Source organism: Maniola jurtina, chromosome 7 (assembly GCF_905333055.1).
Source record: "Maniola jurtina chromosome 7, ilManJurt1.1, whole genome shotgun sequence".
Lineage (NCBI taxonomy): Eukaryota > Metazoa > Arthropoda > Insecta > Lepidoptera > Nymphalidae > Maniola > Maniola jurtina.
Window position 1 is genome coordinate 14,846,525 of NC_060035.1, and position 18,951 is coordinate 14,865,475.

Below are 18,951 nucleotides of genomic sequence, written 5' to 3' on the forward strand. Positions count from 1 at the left end.
GGCTGAGGTCCTGTCACCTTCAGCGTCGTGGCCTTGCGTGCTAATGCGTCCGCTGCCTCGTTTCCCTGGTCCCCATCATGTCCTTTGACCCACCGTAGGGTGATATCATTCGACATGGCGAGTGTTTCCAGAGCCTTATGGCAGTCTTGTATGAGTTCGGAGGTTGTCCAGAATTTAGCCAAAGCTTTGAGAACAGCTTGGCTATCTGAGTTAATGTTAATCTTAAAGTTTTTTACCTGTCGATTTGCCATTGCTATGGCTGCGGTTGTAATGCCTACACACTCTGCTTGGAAGACACAGTTGTCCTTACCGAGTGCGTGACTTATTTTCATGTTTAGTTCTTGGCAGTAGGCCCCTGCTCCTGTGCCAGTTTTTGTTTTGGATCCATCGGTGTACACTTCTATTGCATCCCGTGTTGACTTCGTATCTATGTTTATCTCTGGATATATTTTGTATGGTTTGTCCAGTATGTGTTGTTTCCTGGTTCTGTCACATTTCCACTCCAGGCGTGGTTCTTTGGTTATGCTTTGCACTAGAATTTTAGTGTGCCTTGTGTTCTGTTCTTTCCATAGACCTGAGGTTTTCAGTCTCAAGGCTGCGAGCGTTGCTTCTTCTCTGATTTGTAAGTGTAGGGGCGGGATCCCCAGTATGATTTCAAGTGCTGTTGTTGGTGTGGTACTCATGCAGCCTGTAATGGCGAGGCATGCTTGTCGTTGAAATTTCTGTAGTTCTTGCTGGGCGGTCGTAAGAAGAGTTCTCGGCCACCATATCAAAGCGGCGTATGTTAATGAGCTTCTTACTACCGCTAGGTATAACCACTTTATTATCTTTGGTTTAAGCCCCCATTTTTTCCCCAGCATGCGTTTACATTGGTTTAGTATCGTAAGCGATTTATTAATTTTATCTTCTGTATGCCTTTTCCAGCTGAGCTTGCTGTCCAGAGTCACACCAAGGTATTTTACCTCAGTTGACAGTTTGAGGCTTGTGTTGAACAGAGTTGGTGGTTTGGTTAGCTCTATTTTCCTTTTGTTGGTAAACAGAATCATCTCTGTTTTCTTTGGATTTACGGTGAGTTCATTTTCATTGCACCATCTTTCGATTACGCGCAATGCCCGTTGCATGACTTCATATAATGTGTTCTCTAGTTTTCCACTGATTAAGATGGTGAGATCATCAGCATAACCAATGGTGTAAAATCCGCTTGTGTTTAGTTTGTTTATCAAGTCGTCAACTACAAGGTTCCACAAGATTGGTGATAGGACACCTCCTTGAGGGCAGCCTCTCGCTACTATGCCTTTTGTGACTCCGTTGATATCTAGTTGTATGATTCTTAGTTCTAATAATGCTCTTATCCAGCTTCGTATAGTTCTTGGCGCCCCGTATCGTCCCAAGGCCCTGTCTATGCTATTAAAGGTTGTCTTGTCGAAAGCTCCTTCAATATCAATGAAGACACCCAGTGTTGATAGTTTGTTTTCTAGATCATGTTCAATTTTGCCAACAACGGAATGCAGAGCGGTTTCCGTTGATTTGCCAGTGCTGTAAGCATGTTGGTGTGAGTGTAGGGGTACATGTCTTAGGGTTCCATCCCTGAGATACCGATCAACCAGTCTCTCTAGTGTTTTTAGTAGAAATGATGTAAGGCTGATAGGCCTGAAGGACTTTGGTAAAGTGTAGTCACTCTTTCCAGGTTTTGGTAGAAAGACTACCTTTACTTCTCTCCAGGCTGTTGGGATATATTTGTATGCTATACAGGCCTTATATATTATTTCCAGCCATGGTGTCAGTTGAAGTTTTCCCCATTGTAAAAGTGCAGGGAAAATTTTGTCGGTCCCCCCTGATTTAAAAGGGTGAAAGGTGTCAATAGCCCAGCTGATTCTATCTCGCGTGACTGTGTTGTTAGCAAGAAGATAATGGTAGCCTTATACGGTGGCCAAACTTTCTTTTAATATGTTACGTATGCATTTTTAAAAGTAAGTACTTAACTATTTAACTGCAGAATTCGAAGAAGGTATAGAAGTGGTCAAGATGGTAAAATTATGGTTCAAATAAAAAAATGTTAAGGCTTTAAGGATTAAATTTTACGTTATGACAGTTTTTGTATTGGGAATCTGTCAAAATGTCAAATTATTCTTAACATTTTTGAGCTCTTATGATTCACTAGATACAGCCCGCTCAGATTGACAGACGGGAGGAAGGACGGACAGACGGACGGACGGACGGACAGCGAAGTCTTAGTAATGGCATTCCGGCTTGGGGTGCCGTTGGCACTCTTCAGTTACAGAACATTACAACAGGTAGGTATTGTTACGCAGTTAAAGTGGCGTTTTTCGCTAGTTACATGATATGACATTAAAAAGTGTTACCATGATGACTCGGATGATTTGAAGACGCGGTATCAATGTTTGATCAATGCAGACAAGTCATCGCGCGAGTCATCTCATAGCACTCTTGGCGATATCTAAACATAATATAAGAAAATAGGTAGATACCTACCTATCCATAGAAAACACAATGATGAGAAGGCTGTGCCTTCAGCGTTGCGTACGCTTTCTTATCTTTCTATAGGTAACTATTTACGTTTAATCAAACAAAAATCTTCTCTTTTCATACAGATACAAAATAAAAAAATAATATAGGATTCTGTCATGCAGAGGAATTGAACACAATGCTATCATCACTCGTCACAAGTGCATACCAGATGCATATTATTGCAGTTAGTTTGAACTTTGAATGCGGTTTTACTGCATTCAAAGTTCAAACTAACTGTGCCGTCGACAATTCATTTAAAATCTCAATACAGCATCAGCTACGAATCAATCTCGTCTATTCTAAGTTTCAACACTTACTTCAGAAATTCCATGAAAGAAAATCATTGCAATCCAAGAGGCTCTATCAAAAAGTATTCTTCTGGGTTTAAAATAAAGTTCATTTTCTTTTACACGGCTGTGTGTTCAATTTTACTATTTACATAGTAAACAAAGGCGAGAAAAACTATTAGATTAAATGGCTGCGGTTCGTTGTTAAAGATATGACTTGTTACTTTCTTCACTTTGAATCACTGTTTGTTGCATTGCTATATGCTAGACAAATAGGTACAGGATGATGGAAAAATATCCTACAGAATAAAAACCATAATCAAAGATAACAAAAGACTGACACAATTTTCGCTTGCAGTCGAAAATACGTTTTCTTAAAGATGAATTAAATGAAAATAATAAGTAGATAAGTCTTCCCTCTATCCCAAATCGAGGGTTTGATCCCGGGCTTTTTAAAGTTATGTGCGTTTTAATCAATTCTTTAAAATATTGATATTTTAAACGTAGAAATTCTTAATGTAAACGCTTGCGGTAAACGAAGTAAGTAAGTATATATATGGCCGGATAGTAGAAAAAAAACGTCTCTATCATTGAGAGTTGAGACTGACTAGTGAAAGCGGCAAAACACCAAACACGAATGAATGACAGGGACAATAGGTAGGTACTCTAAGAAGCTGAAGCTGCTGATTATCTCTTTCTAAAGCTCAACGCGTAATGTTAATTACTGGCTTGGTTACTGTATCTGTTTGCATTGAATCATTTTTCATCATCATGATAAACCCATCGCCGGCTTACTACAGAGCATGGGTCTCCTCTCAGTATGAGACAGGTTAGGCTATAATCTACCAGGCGGGCCCAGTGCGGATTGGCAGACTTCACACACCTTTGAGAACATTATTGAGAACTCTCAGGCATGCAGGTTTCCTCACGATGTTTTTCTTCGCCGTTAAATTAAGTGATATTAGGGATCACCCTGTAGGTATGTTTCAAAGCACAAGTATTACTTAGACAATGCGGTCAGGTCATGCCGCGGTTAAAAGGAAAGTGCTGAGTGCCGTAACTCGCTTATAACCTATTGCACTGAAATGAAAATCAATTTCCAACGGCATGAAGCTGCTGCTGTTTGCTTAATGCAAGCTTTGATGTTGAATTGAGAATGAGGAGATCGTTTGTACAGTTTTCAGATTTAAATAGCAACTAGAAATCTATTTATCCATACCTTTTACAAAAACTGGTCAACAGGTCTTTTACAAAAATTTTGAAATTTCTATTATTTGTCGTTATAGCAGTTCTTCATTCTTTTTTAAATCTAGAAGCTGTGATAGCCTAGTGGTTAGAACGTCCGCCTCCTAATCGGAGGTCGGGGGTTCGATTCCGGGTACGCACCACTAACTTATGTGCGTTTTAAGGAATTGAATATCACTTGCTTTAACGGTGAAGGAAAACATCGTGAGGAAACCTGCATGCCTGAGAGTTCTCCATGTTCTCAAAGGTGTGAAGTCTGCCAATCCGCATTGGGCTAGCGTGGCAGACTATGGCCTAAACCCATCTCATTCTGAGAGGAGACCCGTACTCAGTAGTGGGGCAGAAATGGGTTGATCATAAAGATGATGATGATGAAAATTTCCACGCAACATGAGAGACAGCCCATTGACAGACAGGCAGACAGGCGGACGGTCGGACAGACGAACGGACGAGAGGACGGACGGACAGTGCAGGCTTAGGGTCCAGTCCAGCGTCCTTCAGGTACGGAACCCTAAAATCCACAATCATATTTATAAATACGAAAGTGTGTCTGTCTGTTGTTCTGCTAGCTTTTCACGGTTCATCCGTTGGCCCGATTTTGAAAAACTTTGGTACCTACAGTTGTGCTAAAAGACCTACCTACCTACCAATGGGAAGTACCCTATAGGTTTTCTTGACAGACACGACAGACGGACAAACAGACAACAAAGTAATCTAAGGGTTCCGTTTTTCCTTTTGAGGTACGGAACCATAAAAATCTGGTCATTCCGTTGCTCCATGTCAGCCTGATTGAAAGACAAACCAACAAACTAATAATCTAACAAACAAACACACTCTCGCATAATTGTAATAATTATGGGTAGGTACCTAATGAGTGATTGTTTTCATTACTGAGTGAATTTATTTGCTTTTGGTATCCTTGCTAGCCAAACAGGCACCTAAAATAAAGAGCTCACGACAGAAAATGCAAGAATATTTTTCAATACTTTATTCATATTAATATAAATCTTTCAAACTTATTCAATAATCAGATCATATAACAATCCAATAGAATTTATACAATTTAGAGACTAGAAAGTAATAATGAACTGAGATTTCAAAATGGAAGAGTTTCTTAGTAACGTAAAAATATAATATTTAAAATTTGTTAAACCATAGTATTTACAGAAAAATTAGATATTTGAAAAAATAACTGTGTATTTTAGCACCATTAATTAAGTACTTTAATGTATAAATTCTTTGATTAATTATTTTAATGTTACGTTTTATTTATATAACTCTGTAAAACACATTCTCACAAAAAAACAAAACTAAACTTTTTTTTTAGGTACAGATTAAAGAAAAAATAAAATTGATAAAATCATAGACTATATAGGTATTTATAAACAAACTCTTTCATACTCTGTGTCGAACGCATAACATTCTTTATTCAAACTTGTGTCAAAATGACGTGCTTTTATAATCTACTTTACAAAACTTAACCTAGCCATACGCAACTATTATTTACAATGTACCTAACTACCATTTATATGATAATTGTTAGACACATAGAGTCATTCACTGCAACGAATACTGTTATAAATTAAAGTTTATTTACAAAATACACAGACCTAAGTTTACAGAATTTCAACCAATTGAAATTTAAACTTAAAGCATATTATTTGTCATAAGCTCGCGCAATTGATTTATAAATCCAATATATTGCATTTTATTTTATTTACTCGTAGCATTCTCACTAATATAAAAATCTGTAAGGTGGTCATGGTGATTCAATACTGATAACCAGATTTTATTTACGGTAGTTTAATAACAACAGAATTTCAACGAACTAAAATTTTTTGCAATAATTCCGCGCGATTGGGAATCAAACATCGCTCTTGTATAATCCAATTAATTGAATTTTAGATAATTTAGCATCACACCCAAGAATCTATAAATTTAAATTATTATTAAATCGGCAACGGCAAAATTCTTACGTATTGAAATTGAATCATTGAATAATTTCGTTTGATTAGAAATAAAACATCGCTTTTGAATAATCCAATTAATTGAATTTTAAATAATTTGGCATTTATACCCAATAACATATAGGTGACGATTTCTATAAACCTTGAATATGGAAGTCCTAAATTATAAAAGTATTTATATAAACTGTAACGACAATTAAGAACATTTTCAAACCCAAGATTTTGTAAGGAAAAACGCGGGAAAAATAAAATCAATTCCTAATTAAAGCTACATAACTGTCACGTCTAAATTTAATTCTGCCATTCCTATTTACCATCATTCGATGGAGCTCAATTTTTCTTTACAACTGGCTTTACAGCTCTGGGTTCTAGCCTTTTTAGCCTGGAAGTTTATAAGTATTGCAATCTCGTGAATTTTTTGCTTCTTGTCGCTTATCGCATTATTTCCATAAATATCACTGTATGTGAAGATAATAAAACCAACGCATGACTCAAATATCACACTCGAATTCCGGCACCCTCTTATTCCTTCCATCAGGTGTCATTTGGAAATGGTTTTCTCTCGTCCCTATCCTGGGGAAGCCATTGAAGCTGTTCCTGCTAACAAGGGGATTCTCTCTTTCCCTCTCTCGATGGAAGCTGGACGTTGAAAGTTTACCGTCTTTCCGTTCGGTAAAGTTCGTGTCGTTAAAGTTCTTGTCCGGGAAACTTCTGTCCGGGAAGTTCTTGTCTGGGAAGTTTCGTTCGTTGAACTCTCCGTCGGAGAAGTTTCGCTCGTTGAACGGGACGTCCCGGATGCCGAAGCCGCCCATCCGCGGCGTCCCGATCCCGAATTTGTTTCTGAGCTCCTCGTCCCGCAAACTGAAAGGCCGGTTGTCGAATTTTGGTGCGCCTGTTTGTAATCTGAAAATGTTAGTAAAATTGTGTCAGATATAGTTGTCATAAGATATTTCATTGCATTTTGAAGTTGGTGCCACGTAAGAAAAAGGCTTCAGGACGATGTGGCATGTCGGTGTTTTCTACGCATGGATATAACCTGCAAAACGAAAAGGATTGACGAGCTATAATGTGCGGCAGAATAGACTGTCCTGCCGTTGGTCTGCGAAGTTTTATGACCAGATGTCTAACGTAGCCCCATCTGTACTTTTAATCTAGTAAGTTTAAGACCTAACGAGTCCCATAGCGTCATGACAAGGAATAAGTAGGAAGTTACCCTTAATCTCTCTTGGAAAGGCCTATGTTCAGCAGTGGACGCATACAGGCTAATGGATGGATGGATACCCTTAATCAGAGAGCATGGTCTATGCATGCGCCATTAGATTGATCTAAAATATAGGGGCGCTATTTTGATGCGTTATAATACGGATTCTACGTCTTATAACAGACAGTAGTCGTTGTACTTAAACCATTATCTTCCAAGTTTTTTTAAACAATTTTGTTCCAAGAGAAAACTTTGCGATTATCTCCAATCTATAACAACGAAAACCTTAAAAATACAAAGTGTTTGCACTTACTCTCTAAAACATCGCCTCTCCCGATCATACTCCGCCGACAAGCCATCATCATCATGAATAATCGCCGAAGGGTCACTATAGACCGAGGACTCTTGGTAAAACGAGTCCAAATCCACATAATTGCCCTCGGAAGGTTCATTATCTAGGAGCTCAGCCAGCTGGGCCTTAAGCGTCGCGAACGCTGGCCGCTGTGAGGGGTCGGCGTGCCAGCACGAGTGCATGGCGCGGTAGAGCTGCGGCTTGCAGTGAGGGGGTCGCTCCAACCGGTAGCCCTCCGTGACCGCCGCTAGGACCTCTCGACCGGACATCGCTGCGTATGGCGTTGATCCTGAAACAGGTGACAAATATTTCTGATTGAGTAACGATCATACATAGGCCATAGAGCTATGCTTGGAAGTTTCTCTACGTGATCAAATCAGAAATAACGAGTCGATGACATTCTTAGCCCAATGGGTTGCGAAGCAAAAGAGATTACATACTATTAGTTTAAAAGCCTTTAATGACGCAAACATCGAAATGAAATGAATTCATTTCTTATAGGACAGCATGGTGCCACTTATGGTCAAGACTCTATCACTGATCCAATTCGACAATGAAAAGCCGTGAGGTGTCTTAGAACAGTCAGCATAAGCGAAGCTGCTTACGCATTGTAGGTAAAATCGCGCAGCACGACTTGCCGTAGTTCAATGCTACTCACCGAGCGTCACGATCTCCCACAGCAGTATCCCGAAGGCCCACACGTCGGTGTGGTGGCTGTACACGTTGTACAGCAGTGCCTCGGGCGCCATCCACCGCACCGGCAGCGCGCCTCGCCCGCCGCGCGCGCCTGCGCCCGCGCAGCGTGACATGCCAAAGTCCGCGATCTTGCATAGCTTGTTGTGGTCTACGAGTACGTTGCGGGCGGCTAGATCACGATGGACAATCTGTAAATAAAAATTAATCATTATATTAACAAAAATTGGAGCGCGTATCCTCTTACAAGTTCATGCGAAGAAGTGAAACTTCTTTGCTTGTATTCATAACACGTTAATTCCGTTCGCTCTTTGACCTTCACTGACCGCTGAAAATTCGACCCAATAGGCACGTATAGAGCTGGTGAGCTGGTTAGCGCGCCGCTGCCGCTAAAGCGGTAGGGCCGGGAGCAGCGCAAACGCTGCCACTTATCACGTAAGTATAGGCAGGAAGTACTTACTCCTTTAGAAGCGATATAGTCCATGCCTCTCGCGACGCAGTAGGCGAAGACGGTGAGGTCCCGCGACGTGAGCGCGCCGCTACCACTGAAGCGGTCGGGCCGAGAGCGGCGCTCGCGCAGATACGTCAGCAGCTTGCCACACATCACGTACTCCATTATGAGCAGATACGGTTCTGGAATCATATGAGATGACGATTGAGAACCATACAAGAAGTACCACAAAAGACGAAGATATACTGCTAAGCGACGCAGAAGCTACAAAATAAAACTTAAAAAAAAATACAAATAGTGAGCAAACGAACAGGCGGGTTACCTGATGTTGCGATTACCGCCGCCCATGAACATTTGCAGTACCAGAGGAACCGCCAATGCGTTTTCAGGAATTTGTTAGTACGCCCCTTGAAATTACCCATGTTGTAATCTAATGGCAACACCGCATTTAATTAAATTTTTAATTCGATTCAACTTAGCCCTTGACTGCGATCTCAACTGATGGTTAGTGTTGATGCAGTCTAAGATGGTAGCGGGCGAACTTGGAAGGGGTATGGCAGTTTCATTAAACCCATACCCCTGATCAGTTTCTACGAGGCATCGTATCAAGACGCCAAATCACTTGGCAGCCAATACTTATCGCGTTTCTACTGCTATTTAAATTAATGAGATTAGATTGAAATTATTTAATAGATTTTTTTAATAAAATACCTTGTTCAGTACAACAAGCAAGGATGGTGACCACATTGGGATGAGTGCCGATCTTCTGCATGATGTATATTTCGTGCAGAAGCTCCTGTTTCTCCTTCTGCGAAGCGGACTCTTTGATCGTCTTGACTGCCACGAGACGCGTCAGTCCATCGTGGCCGTTCAAGTCATCGGCTTCAGCTTTCCATACCTGCAAGACAATATATCTATTAATAGTAATCTATCAAAAATTATGTCAAAATCGAATGTTTCAAACTACTTAACAACCAGGACAGCCAAAGTATCCACACTCCACAGGTTTTCGATTTTATTTTTGAATGATCTGTTTATAGGCTTAAAGCGTTACAAGTTTTGTTTAGATCTTCTTGGCCCTAATTCGCACGAGCGTTAAGAAGCAAAGTGTTAAAAAAGCGTTAAAAAATACAAAGTGCGCGTTAAAAAAGCGTTGACACGTTAACAGATACTTTGGAATGCATTTGTTCTATTTGGAGATTTGAGGCCTTAGGAGGAACAAAATCTACGAAAATGATACGCATTATACACCAGGAAAGCTCTCGGATCGCTGGGTTTTTGTCAATTTAATCGACAACCATCATTATCATGTTGTCATCATCAGCTATATTACACTAAACATGTACAAATAAATTATTCACCTAAACTTTCTCGCAGTCTCCAATAATGCACCTATAGAGTTTCTGACATTACCACAAGAGAACTTGACAAATGCTTCGGAGGTACTGTTTTATAATATTGTGTAATGATGATAGTGATAAAGTGATAGCAAATAAAATGAATTTTACCTGTCCAAAATTTCCTTGTCCCAACAAAGTTTGCAGCCTAAGCTTATTTCGAGGAAACTCCCATTTTTGGTCCGGCTTAGTAGGAGTAGGCAAAGGAGGGCGAGCAACTGGCGTTATGGGTGATTCCTTTTTGATTTCTCCTCCTTCGTCGAAATAGCCCTCATATTCCGTCTCAATATCTTTGGTCTTCTTATTCATGATGTTTCTAAGAACAAATACTACAACCGCTATGACAGGTAAAAATCCAAGTCCTGCTAATACATACGATGCTGTATACGTTTTCTCAGCTTCTATCACAACTTCTTCATTTTGAGAATCATTGCTACCTTCACTAACTTCAGTATTGTTATTAGCGTCTGTTTTATTAGCATCTTTAGTAGAGTTGACACTTAATACTAGTGGCTTAGAACTAGACTCTGATGAAGTTCGAGATACAACTATAAAAGGTTTAAATATATTTTCTGTCGTTTCTACTGCCTGAGTAGTCGGAATTGTAGTTGGAATAACTAAAGGTGTAGTAAAAGATTCAGTTTCATTAGTAAATATAGTTAAAGGTGCAGGAGTAGTGGTGGTAGTTGTTGTAGTGGTTGTAGTAGTTGTTGGTCTTCGTCTTCTTAAAATATTTTTTGGTCGTATCGTTAAACCATTGGTCGTATTTACATAATCGTTTTGTTTGAATAAGCTTGCTAATCTCTCAGATATTTTTGAGGTTGTTGTCTCTTGTTTATCTCCAACAAATTTTTCACTGGTTATAGGAGATTCCGTTGGTTTCTGAATTGTTATAGATTTCGTGTTTGGATTGACTTTGAAAGGACCTTCCGTTGTAGTAGTTCTTATACGAATTCTATGTCTGTAGGGCCTTACAGTTGATAATGGCGCACTTGTTGTTGTTTCTGTTTCATTTATTATTATAGTTTTCGGTATTGTAGTATTTGTTGATAGTTCTATAGGTTCAGATGTTGTTGCATTTTCGGATTCTTTAATTAACTCATCAGTTTTATTTGGACCTTTTACTGAAGAAGTTATTGATACAGAAGTAACAACAGCGGTGTAAACTGAAGTTGCAGTTTTTTCTGTTGTAGTATTTACTATTTCTAATAAACTATTTTCTGTACTAGACAATGTTGTTGGTCTAGAAGGTCGGCGACGTAAATTAAAATAGGTTCGTGTAAAATTTCTTGGTGGGGGTACAGAAGTAGTTTTATTCGAAGAAGTATCTTTAGTAATGGTTCCATTGGAGTTTGGTAAAGGATCTTTATTTACCGAAGTTTTATTAAGTCCACTACTATCTTTACTTTTATCAATTGAACTCGGAGTAACATTTTGTATTATCGATTCAGTGGCATTCATTTGTACAGCTGACTGTGGTTTTGGTGTTGATTGTGTTGTACTTGAATATTTTCTATAAGCATTTACTAGTCCTACATGTCGTGCTGGTGCAGGCCCCTTTACCGTGTTTCTTATTTTATTTTTTTCTATGGTATTTTTCACAACGGAGACATCCATATCTTCATTGATTTCTTCCTCACCCGCGCTAGTATTTTTATATTTTTCGGTGGCGGAGTATCTCGAGTTAAACTTTCTTTTATCTGCTGGCGCTGCTATGAAATTGACAGACTTTGTAGACGCTGAAAGAGATGGAGAATTTGTCAAATTATCTGTAATGGCCTGTCCGGCAAGCTTTTGACCAAAATATATGAATGGAGCCATTTCTTCGTCAGGCAATTCCGTTTCAAGCGGCCGAAAGTGATTGTAAATCTCTTCAGACATAAACAATGTTTGATTATCTGTTTTATCTTTATCTATTTTTTCTAATTTTGTGTTTTGTATATCTGTACTATTTGCTATTGAGTTAACTTCTGGTTTTTCTTCTTTTTCGGGCAAGATAGTCGTCTTTTCTTTCTCCTCAGGTGTAATAACTGTTGTGGTTTCTGATTGATATGTAACATTTTCTTTGATTTCGTTACTTGATGTAGTTTTATTTAAGTCAGGTGAAACTTGTGTTATGTTATCTGTATCTGAATAATTTAATAAATAAAGTCCATGATTGGATTCATCGACTTGAAACTCTTCCTCTGGATCTAAATCGACTTCTTTATCGAGGCCTTCTAACTTTTCAGGTGGGACGTATATTATAGCGCTTTCAGTCGTGGTTTCTGCTACGAGAGTCTTATTTCCTAGTTCTTTTCTCCTATTATTTAAAAATCCTGCTCTACTTTTGTTTTCTTGGTACAATACCCTGGGTATGAACAGGTGTCTTATTTCGTGTGGCTTGACATCCTGTTTTATTTCTCTGTTTCCCTCCCGGGATACGAGTTTCAGCGTGGGCGCAATAGCTTCGTTGCTCGAGTTGTCGAATGTTATCCTCCTTACTATGGAGCTGTTCGAATCTCTGATTTCCAACTGGGCAAATGTAGTGTTCCCCCTAGAAAAGAAAGAAAACATTTGTTAATTTAATAAGAATATTATACAACTGGAAAGCCTTCTTAAAGTTAAAACATTTATTTAATGATAGTTTTATGGTGGGTGGTGTGACTCATCAGTTTTTGTCGTTAATGCTTATGACTATGAAACTAAGCAATTATTATAAGTATTGTGAAATAGCAAAGCATTTCATTCCCTTGATTTTCATTAGAAAACTGAGTTTCTTTATATTATAAAATTTATAAGTTTAATGGCAAAACAACGAAACCATATAATATTTTGTATTCACTACAAAATAATTGTAGTCTAACGAGTTCATGGTGTTATAGAAATTGAAATTGGGATAAAAACCCAATAAACAATTGAAAATGCTTTTGAGTCATCAAGTAAATCTACTACAGTTTCGGAATTTTCTTCCTACCGAGAAGAACCAACAAGAAACTCCAAGATTTTTGTCTGTGTTTAGGTGTCTATATCTCTTTTTGATGATTAAAGTAAAACTAAAACTCAAAATCAAGTAGGTACTATTGTACTCCTTTTGATAGTCAGGATTATTAGGTTTGTAAGATGATGATATAATTTGTAAAGTGGTGATATAATTAATAACATAAACTTAAAACTAAAGCTACGAGGGTTCCAAACGCGCCCAGGTCTGAGAAGAGAGAATACTATACTCACTTGTGTGGCTTGTGCGCTAGATTGGCGATGGTGTTGATGTGTGTGGTGAGGCGGCCCGTCAGCAGCTGCCTCCGCCGCGCGGCTAGTAGCGACAGCAACTGCGAGTCGCGCGTCGTATTCGCGCTGCTTTGCGTCGTTGTTCGCCTGGAGGTGGCTGGAATAGAAGGAAATCAACTATGAGAATAGCTAAAGTCAAAGTCATTTATTCAAATTGGATACTATTGTACACTTTCTGATTGTCAAAAAATGATACAGTGGTGATAACAATTAATTACGTTAACTTAAAACTAAAGCTACGAGGGTTCCAAACGCACCCAAGTCTCCATGATGCGCCTAAAAAATGCAATTGTAACCAACAATACAAATTAGAGCAAAGAAAATAAAGTTTTAACAGCTACACAACTTCCATTTTGAATCTAGAAATTGCCTAGAAGCTGTGCAGTTTTTAAGCATTTAAGCGATCAGAGTCCTGACAATTTGGTATTTAGTTTAAATTATGATAGAGGCTAGCGCTTGACTGCAATCAGACTGCTGGCAAGTGATGATGCAGCCTGAGATGGAGCGCGCTTGCCTAGATGTCTATTCACTCTTAACTAAGGTACCCATGTTAAAATTTGAAGAGAAAACTGATGCTGGAAGAGCGTTATTTAAATTAATTAAATTTTTTAAGCTAACATGGTCGCCAAACTTGTAAGTAGGTACAGAGGCTCCAGTATAACTTTTAAAATTAACATTAACTGTTAAGTAACCTTACTAGTCAAGTAAGTAAGTTAAGTAACCTTACTAAGTGTTCAGTAACCTTGTTGACATCTCATATTATACAATTTTAGCCGAATAATTATTGGTAACTGAAAAAGTTAAACTCAGGGCTCTAACTGAACTTGATAACATTGGAAGGCCTATCAGAATTCAGAGGTATCTTATTTTAGTAAATGTTCTCTGCAAATAGGGTTGGTCTTTTTCTAGATTTTTTTTTGGCTTATTTTAAGTATTGTGTAGGTACACCGAATTATCACAATTAGGAACCCAAAATGAATCTCTGAAGCTATAATTTGGTCGCCACAAGTCGCTCGGCCTTAAACGTTGGATTGCGTGACAATAATTAGGCGTAATCAACCATTGCTACCATCCTTCACCTCAAAACAAGACAATAGGCGGCTGCGAGATTAGTGAGGCGACTATTCGAATAGAATTGTGATCAAAATCGATTTTTATTGATTTAAGTATCTCTTGGAAAGCACAGCGACTGAAGACCCTCCACTAGGTGGACAAACGACATCGAGCCGCTGAATTCACGCGGCGCGGTGGCGCAAGATCGTGGCGAATGGAAGTCCCTACGTGGGACCTAAGTATATCCAGCAGTGGACGTCTATCGTATCGACAATCGACTATCGTAGTGGATGATGATGATGATGATAATCTCTTAATTTGAAACCAGGGGATCAGCATCCGCATCACTCGGTAAAGATTCCTGAAATCTTTCTTGAAAGTGACAAATTTTTAGATGCAGCGGTCTAAGATTTACGTGGATATTGTTATTACAGTAGATACCTGAGAGCACGTAAATACTCCATAATAAATTGTGTTTAGCCTGTAAGTACTATTCATGTGTACTGAGGTTAATGTATAACTTATCTAAGACGAGTTTTATTCAACCGAAACTAAATAAATTATTCTCAACAAAAATCGATTTATATTGATACAATGATGATGCACCTCAACACATCACTAGATGAAATGCAAACGAGCTTGTCGTTAGGACCTTGACATGTGAAAGAGTGTTATGAGAACGCGCAATGCTCGTCGAATAATTATCATTATTATATCTACACTCTACAGCCTAGCCTCTGATAATTACTTTAACTGTAGTGCCGATTTGATTGACTTGAGCCCGACTTTAGCGCAGTGTTTTTAACCCCCGATCCAAAAAGAGGGGTGTTATAAGTTTGACGTGTGTATCTGTGTATCTGTCTGTGGCATCGTAGCTTCTATACGAATGAACCGATTTTAATTTAGTTTTTTTTTTGTTTGAAAGGTGGCTTAATCGAGAGTGTTCTTAGCTATAATCCAAAAAAATCGGTTCAGCCGTTTGATAGTTATCAGCTTTTTCTAGTTACTGTAACCTTCACTTGTCGGGGAAAACAAATTTTTAATTTACACTTGTCGATAAAGCAACTCTCACGACGTCTGTCAGCGGGCTGTAGGTATCTCACGTGGCATAAAAGGTAGAGAGTTCTTTTCACATAGTGTGCAGTATTTCTGTTGCCGCTACAAATAATAAAAATTTCAAAATGGCCGCCATGTAAATTTAAAAAATTTAAAAAGTACAATATAATCTTGTACGATGTACCGGGTTTTTTTCGTTTTACGGTGCTCTTATTAAAATTAGTTTACATTGTAAAAATGTAGGCATTTCTTCGTTGGGGGTGCCAGCCAGGTAACCTCCCAGTGTGCCTGGATGCTGCTGGTCCCTTTTGGATGCGTCCGAAACGCGGGTTGGATGTGTGCGTTGGAGGGCACAGTGGACGAAGCGTAGGATGGGACACGGACGACGTGCGCGTCCCAGGGTCGGGGGACGCACTTCGTTGGTGCATCCCGGAGGTGCGGTGGTGGAGACCGAGCAGGTCCCCGGTGGAGGGTTTGCCTCGGCAGACGTCGCTGGCTGGGTCGCGGTTGTTTGCTTCGGCGTTCCCGTGACCCAGTCGCCAGGCGACGCGCAGTAGCGCCGCTGGGGTTTAGTGGGTATTCCGGTCGCCTCTCGGCCGGCGAGTCCCACATACCCTCCCTCAGCTGGTTGGCTGCCTCACGGCTGGCTGGCTAGCTTCCGGGGGGGATGCGTAAATGCATTCCCCAGCGTTAACAAAAAAAAAAAGGCATTTCTTCGTTCATTGACACAAACAATAACAACAGATTCCGTACATATTATTAATATTGTTAGGAAAATTTCTATGTTAAGAAGGCATGAATCTTCCTTTCATAATGGGTAGGTATGTAAGTTTATACAACTCAAATAAAAACGTGTAATGATATAAATAACCGGCGCACGCGCATTTAAATTCTTTGACAACACGCGAGATTTCTAATGATGTGCGATAAAAAAGGTTTTATTTTCATTCAGCGTTCTTTATATCTAACAAGACGTAACAAACATGAAACAACACACAAAGAATTCATGTCAGTCAGACAGGTTCTTCATAATAATTATAATCATAATCGTTTATTTTGCTAGAATATGGTACCTACATGCATATTATTTACATTGGTCTTCAAGAAGTGGTCTTGGTCTTAAAGTTATTCTAAGAGTTCTTTCAAATTATTTTTGTATGAGTTCCCAAAATCAGCGACATCCTAGTATGAATTTAATAGATTAACTAGATGAAGCCCGCAACTTCACCTGCGTAGGTAGATAAGTATCTATCTACCTACGCAGGTATAGGACGTATAAGTTTTTTAAAAAACCCGCGGTATTTCTTTGATTTTCCGGGATAAAAGTAGTCTTTGTATTAATTCGGGGTAAAATCTGTCTCCATTCCTAGGAATCAACTTAGCCTGTGATAATAAACAATAGGAATTAGCACCTAACAACGAGTTTTTACACTAATAGGTACTAATAGATGCAAAAAATTATTGAAAATGGCTGAAATTTATACTACGACCTTTAGGATTCCAATCCACTTTAAGCTGTCGATCTAATGAGGTTTTGAACTAAATTGGCCTCATTATAACAGCTTAAGCTCTAAAGTCTAAGCTTCGAAAGCTTGCTGCCTCTCACATTCCTTGCCAAGCGCTTGAATAGCTCGAAATGGCCTAATTGTCGGCGGCTACACTGTTTCACAATCTTGAACATCGGCAGCCTTAGGGCCAGCGCAAACAGACGGAGTGGATTGGAGCCGAGTTTTTTGTTCACTACTGAAATCAACTCCAGCATAGTATTCCTCTCCAATTTTAATATGGGTTCATTCAAGGTTTTTTCTTCCATTTATAAAACTTCTTATTTTTAAAGAAACTTACATACCTACCTATACCTACTTACTCCATTAAGTATAGGTACGCAAAAGATACTTCATATAAACTGTAGTATATTGACTATCTGAGAGTCAATATACCTGAGTAGGTATTGTCTATAAGTTAAAGCTGTATAAACAGGTATGTAAACAACCAATACCCATTTCTATAGGTATTAATTCGTATTTTGCAATTTAATCAGTACCTATTTAAACTAACTTCATTGAATTTCATTGTTATAGTAGGTTAACCAATGATGTTGGGTCTTAAATCGACTTCAATAGGTATAAGTGCCTAAGCCATGGGAAAATTTATTTCGCAATATGGTCGGATATTTAAAGGTATCTAGTTAAAGTTCACAGATAACTAGTTCTTTTATAAACAAATCAGTAAGGGTCCGTGATCTTATCAGATAACCTGCCTCGAGCGAAATGTATAGATATTGAATACAAGACACGCTTAAGTAATCAATTTTGTTAAGTGTATTCTACTTAGAAGGTCACTCTTTTTTTTTTGGAAGAAGTTGTAAAGTTCTTTTTTTCTATCATCACATCACACTAATATTATAAAGGCGAAAGTTTGTATGTGTGTGTGTGTGTGTGGGTGTGTGTGTGTGTGTGTGTGTGTGTGTGTGTGTGTGTGTGTGTGTGTGTGTGTGTGTGTGTGTGTGTGTGTATGTTTGTTACTCCTTCACGCAAAAACTACTGGACGGATTTGGCTGAAATTTGGATTGAAGATAGTATCCTGGATTAGCACATAGGCTACTTTTTATCCCGGAAAATCAAAGAGTTCCCACGGGATTTCGAAAAAGCTAAATCCACGCGGGCGAAGTCGCGGGCATCGGCTAGTTTTTAATAATTAGCAATTCAACGTTTGAAGTGACAATGTGCTTGATGGGGTCAATGTTGGGGTCCCAATGTGCTTGACTGGCGATCTCACAATATAGCCGCCACTGAGAGTCTCTGGAGTCAGTATTCAGGCGGCGGCGCCCTAAGATTTAAGAGGAGGACCAGCACTGTGGATGTCGTTGACTTATGACAACGATGATTTCTTAGTTTAGAGTCAAGTACGATAGGTTACCTAAAAACAGCGGCGATAGCCTAGTGGTTAAGACATCGGCCTTCCAGTCGGAGAGTCCGGGGTTCGATCCCGAGCACGCTTACACTGTAACACTTACTTTAAAAACATCGTGAGGAAACCTGTATCCCTGAGTGTTCTCCATAATGTTCTCAAAGGTGTGTGAAGTCTGCCGATCCGCATTTAGCCAGCATGGTAGAATATAGCAAATCCTTCTCATTCTAAGAGGAGACCTGTGTTCAGTAGTGGGCCGACGATGGGTTGATCATGATGAAGTTAACTACGCAAGCAAAGCCTGCGACAAACTCCATTTCAGCATAACAATACAATAAGAAATCACAGCTATTAAGTAAACGTTCATTTTGCCTAATGTTACAAACATATTACAAAGAGTATTATTAATGTAATACTAAGACATAGAATGCGTAAAAACCGTATTGTCTTGGTTACAGTTCCCACATTATAGCATTTCAATAGCGATTCATGTTTCGTAGATTAATAGCAAAAAGCTTAAAGATTACGCTTAGGTAAGAA

At 39.1% G+C, this 18,951-nt stretch overlaps 1 protein-coding gene across 2 annotated transcripts in view; it reads right to left on the bottom strand.

Moving 5' to 3' along the window:
* Positions 1 to 5,343: 5,343 nt before the first annotated feature.
* Positions 5,344 to 18,951, bottom strand: part of LOC123867122 — a 129,694-nt gene continuing 116,086 nt past the window's right edge. For both annotated transcript variants that reach the window (XM_045908993.1, XM_045908992.1), the window contains 7 exons: positions 13,336 to 13,489; positions 10,234 to 12,658; positions 9,437 to 9,623; positions 8,735 to 8,907; positions 8,240 to 8,465; positions 7,543 to 7,870; positions 5,344 to 6,931 (listed from right to left, as the gene is read on the bottom strand). In XM_045908993.1, coding sequence (XP_045764949.1) covers positions 6,520 to 6,931; positions 7,543 to 7,870; positions 8,240 to 8,465; positions 8,735 to 8,907; positions 9,437 to 9,623; positions 10,234 to 12,658; positions 13,336 to 13,489 — 3,905 coding nt within the window. In that variant the 3' untranslated portion in view covers positions 5,344 to 6,519. The remainder of the gene's footprint in view (positions 6,932 to 7,542; positions 7,871 to 8,239; positions 8,466 to 8,734; positions 8,908 to 9,436; positions 9,624 to 10,233; positions 12,659 to 13,335; positions 13,490 to 18,951) is intronic.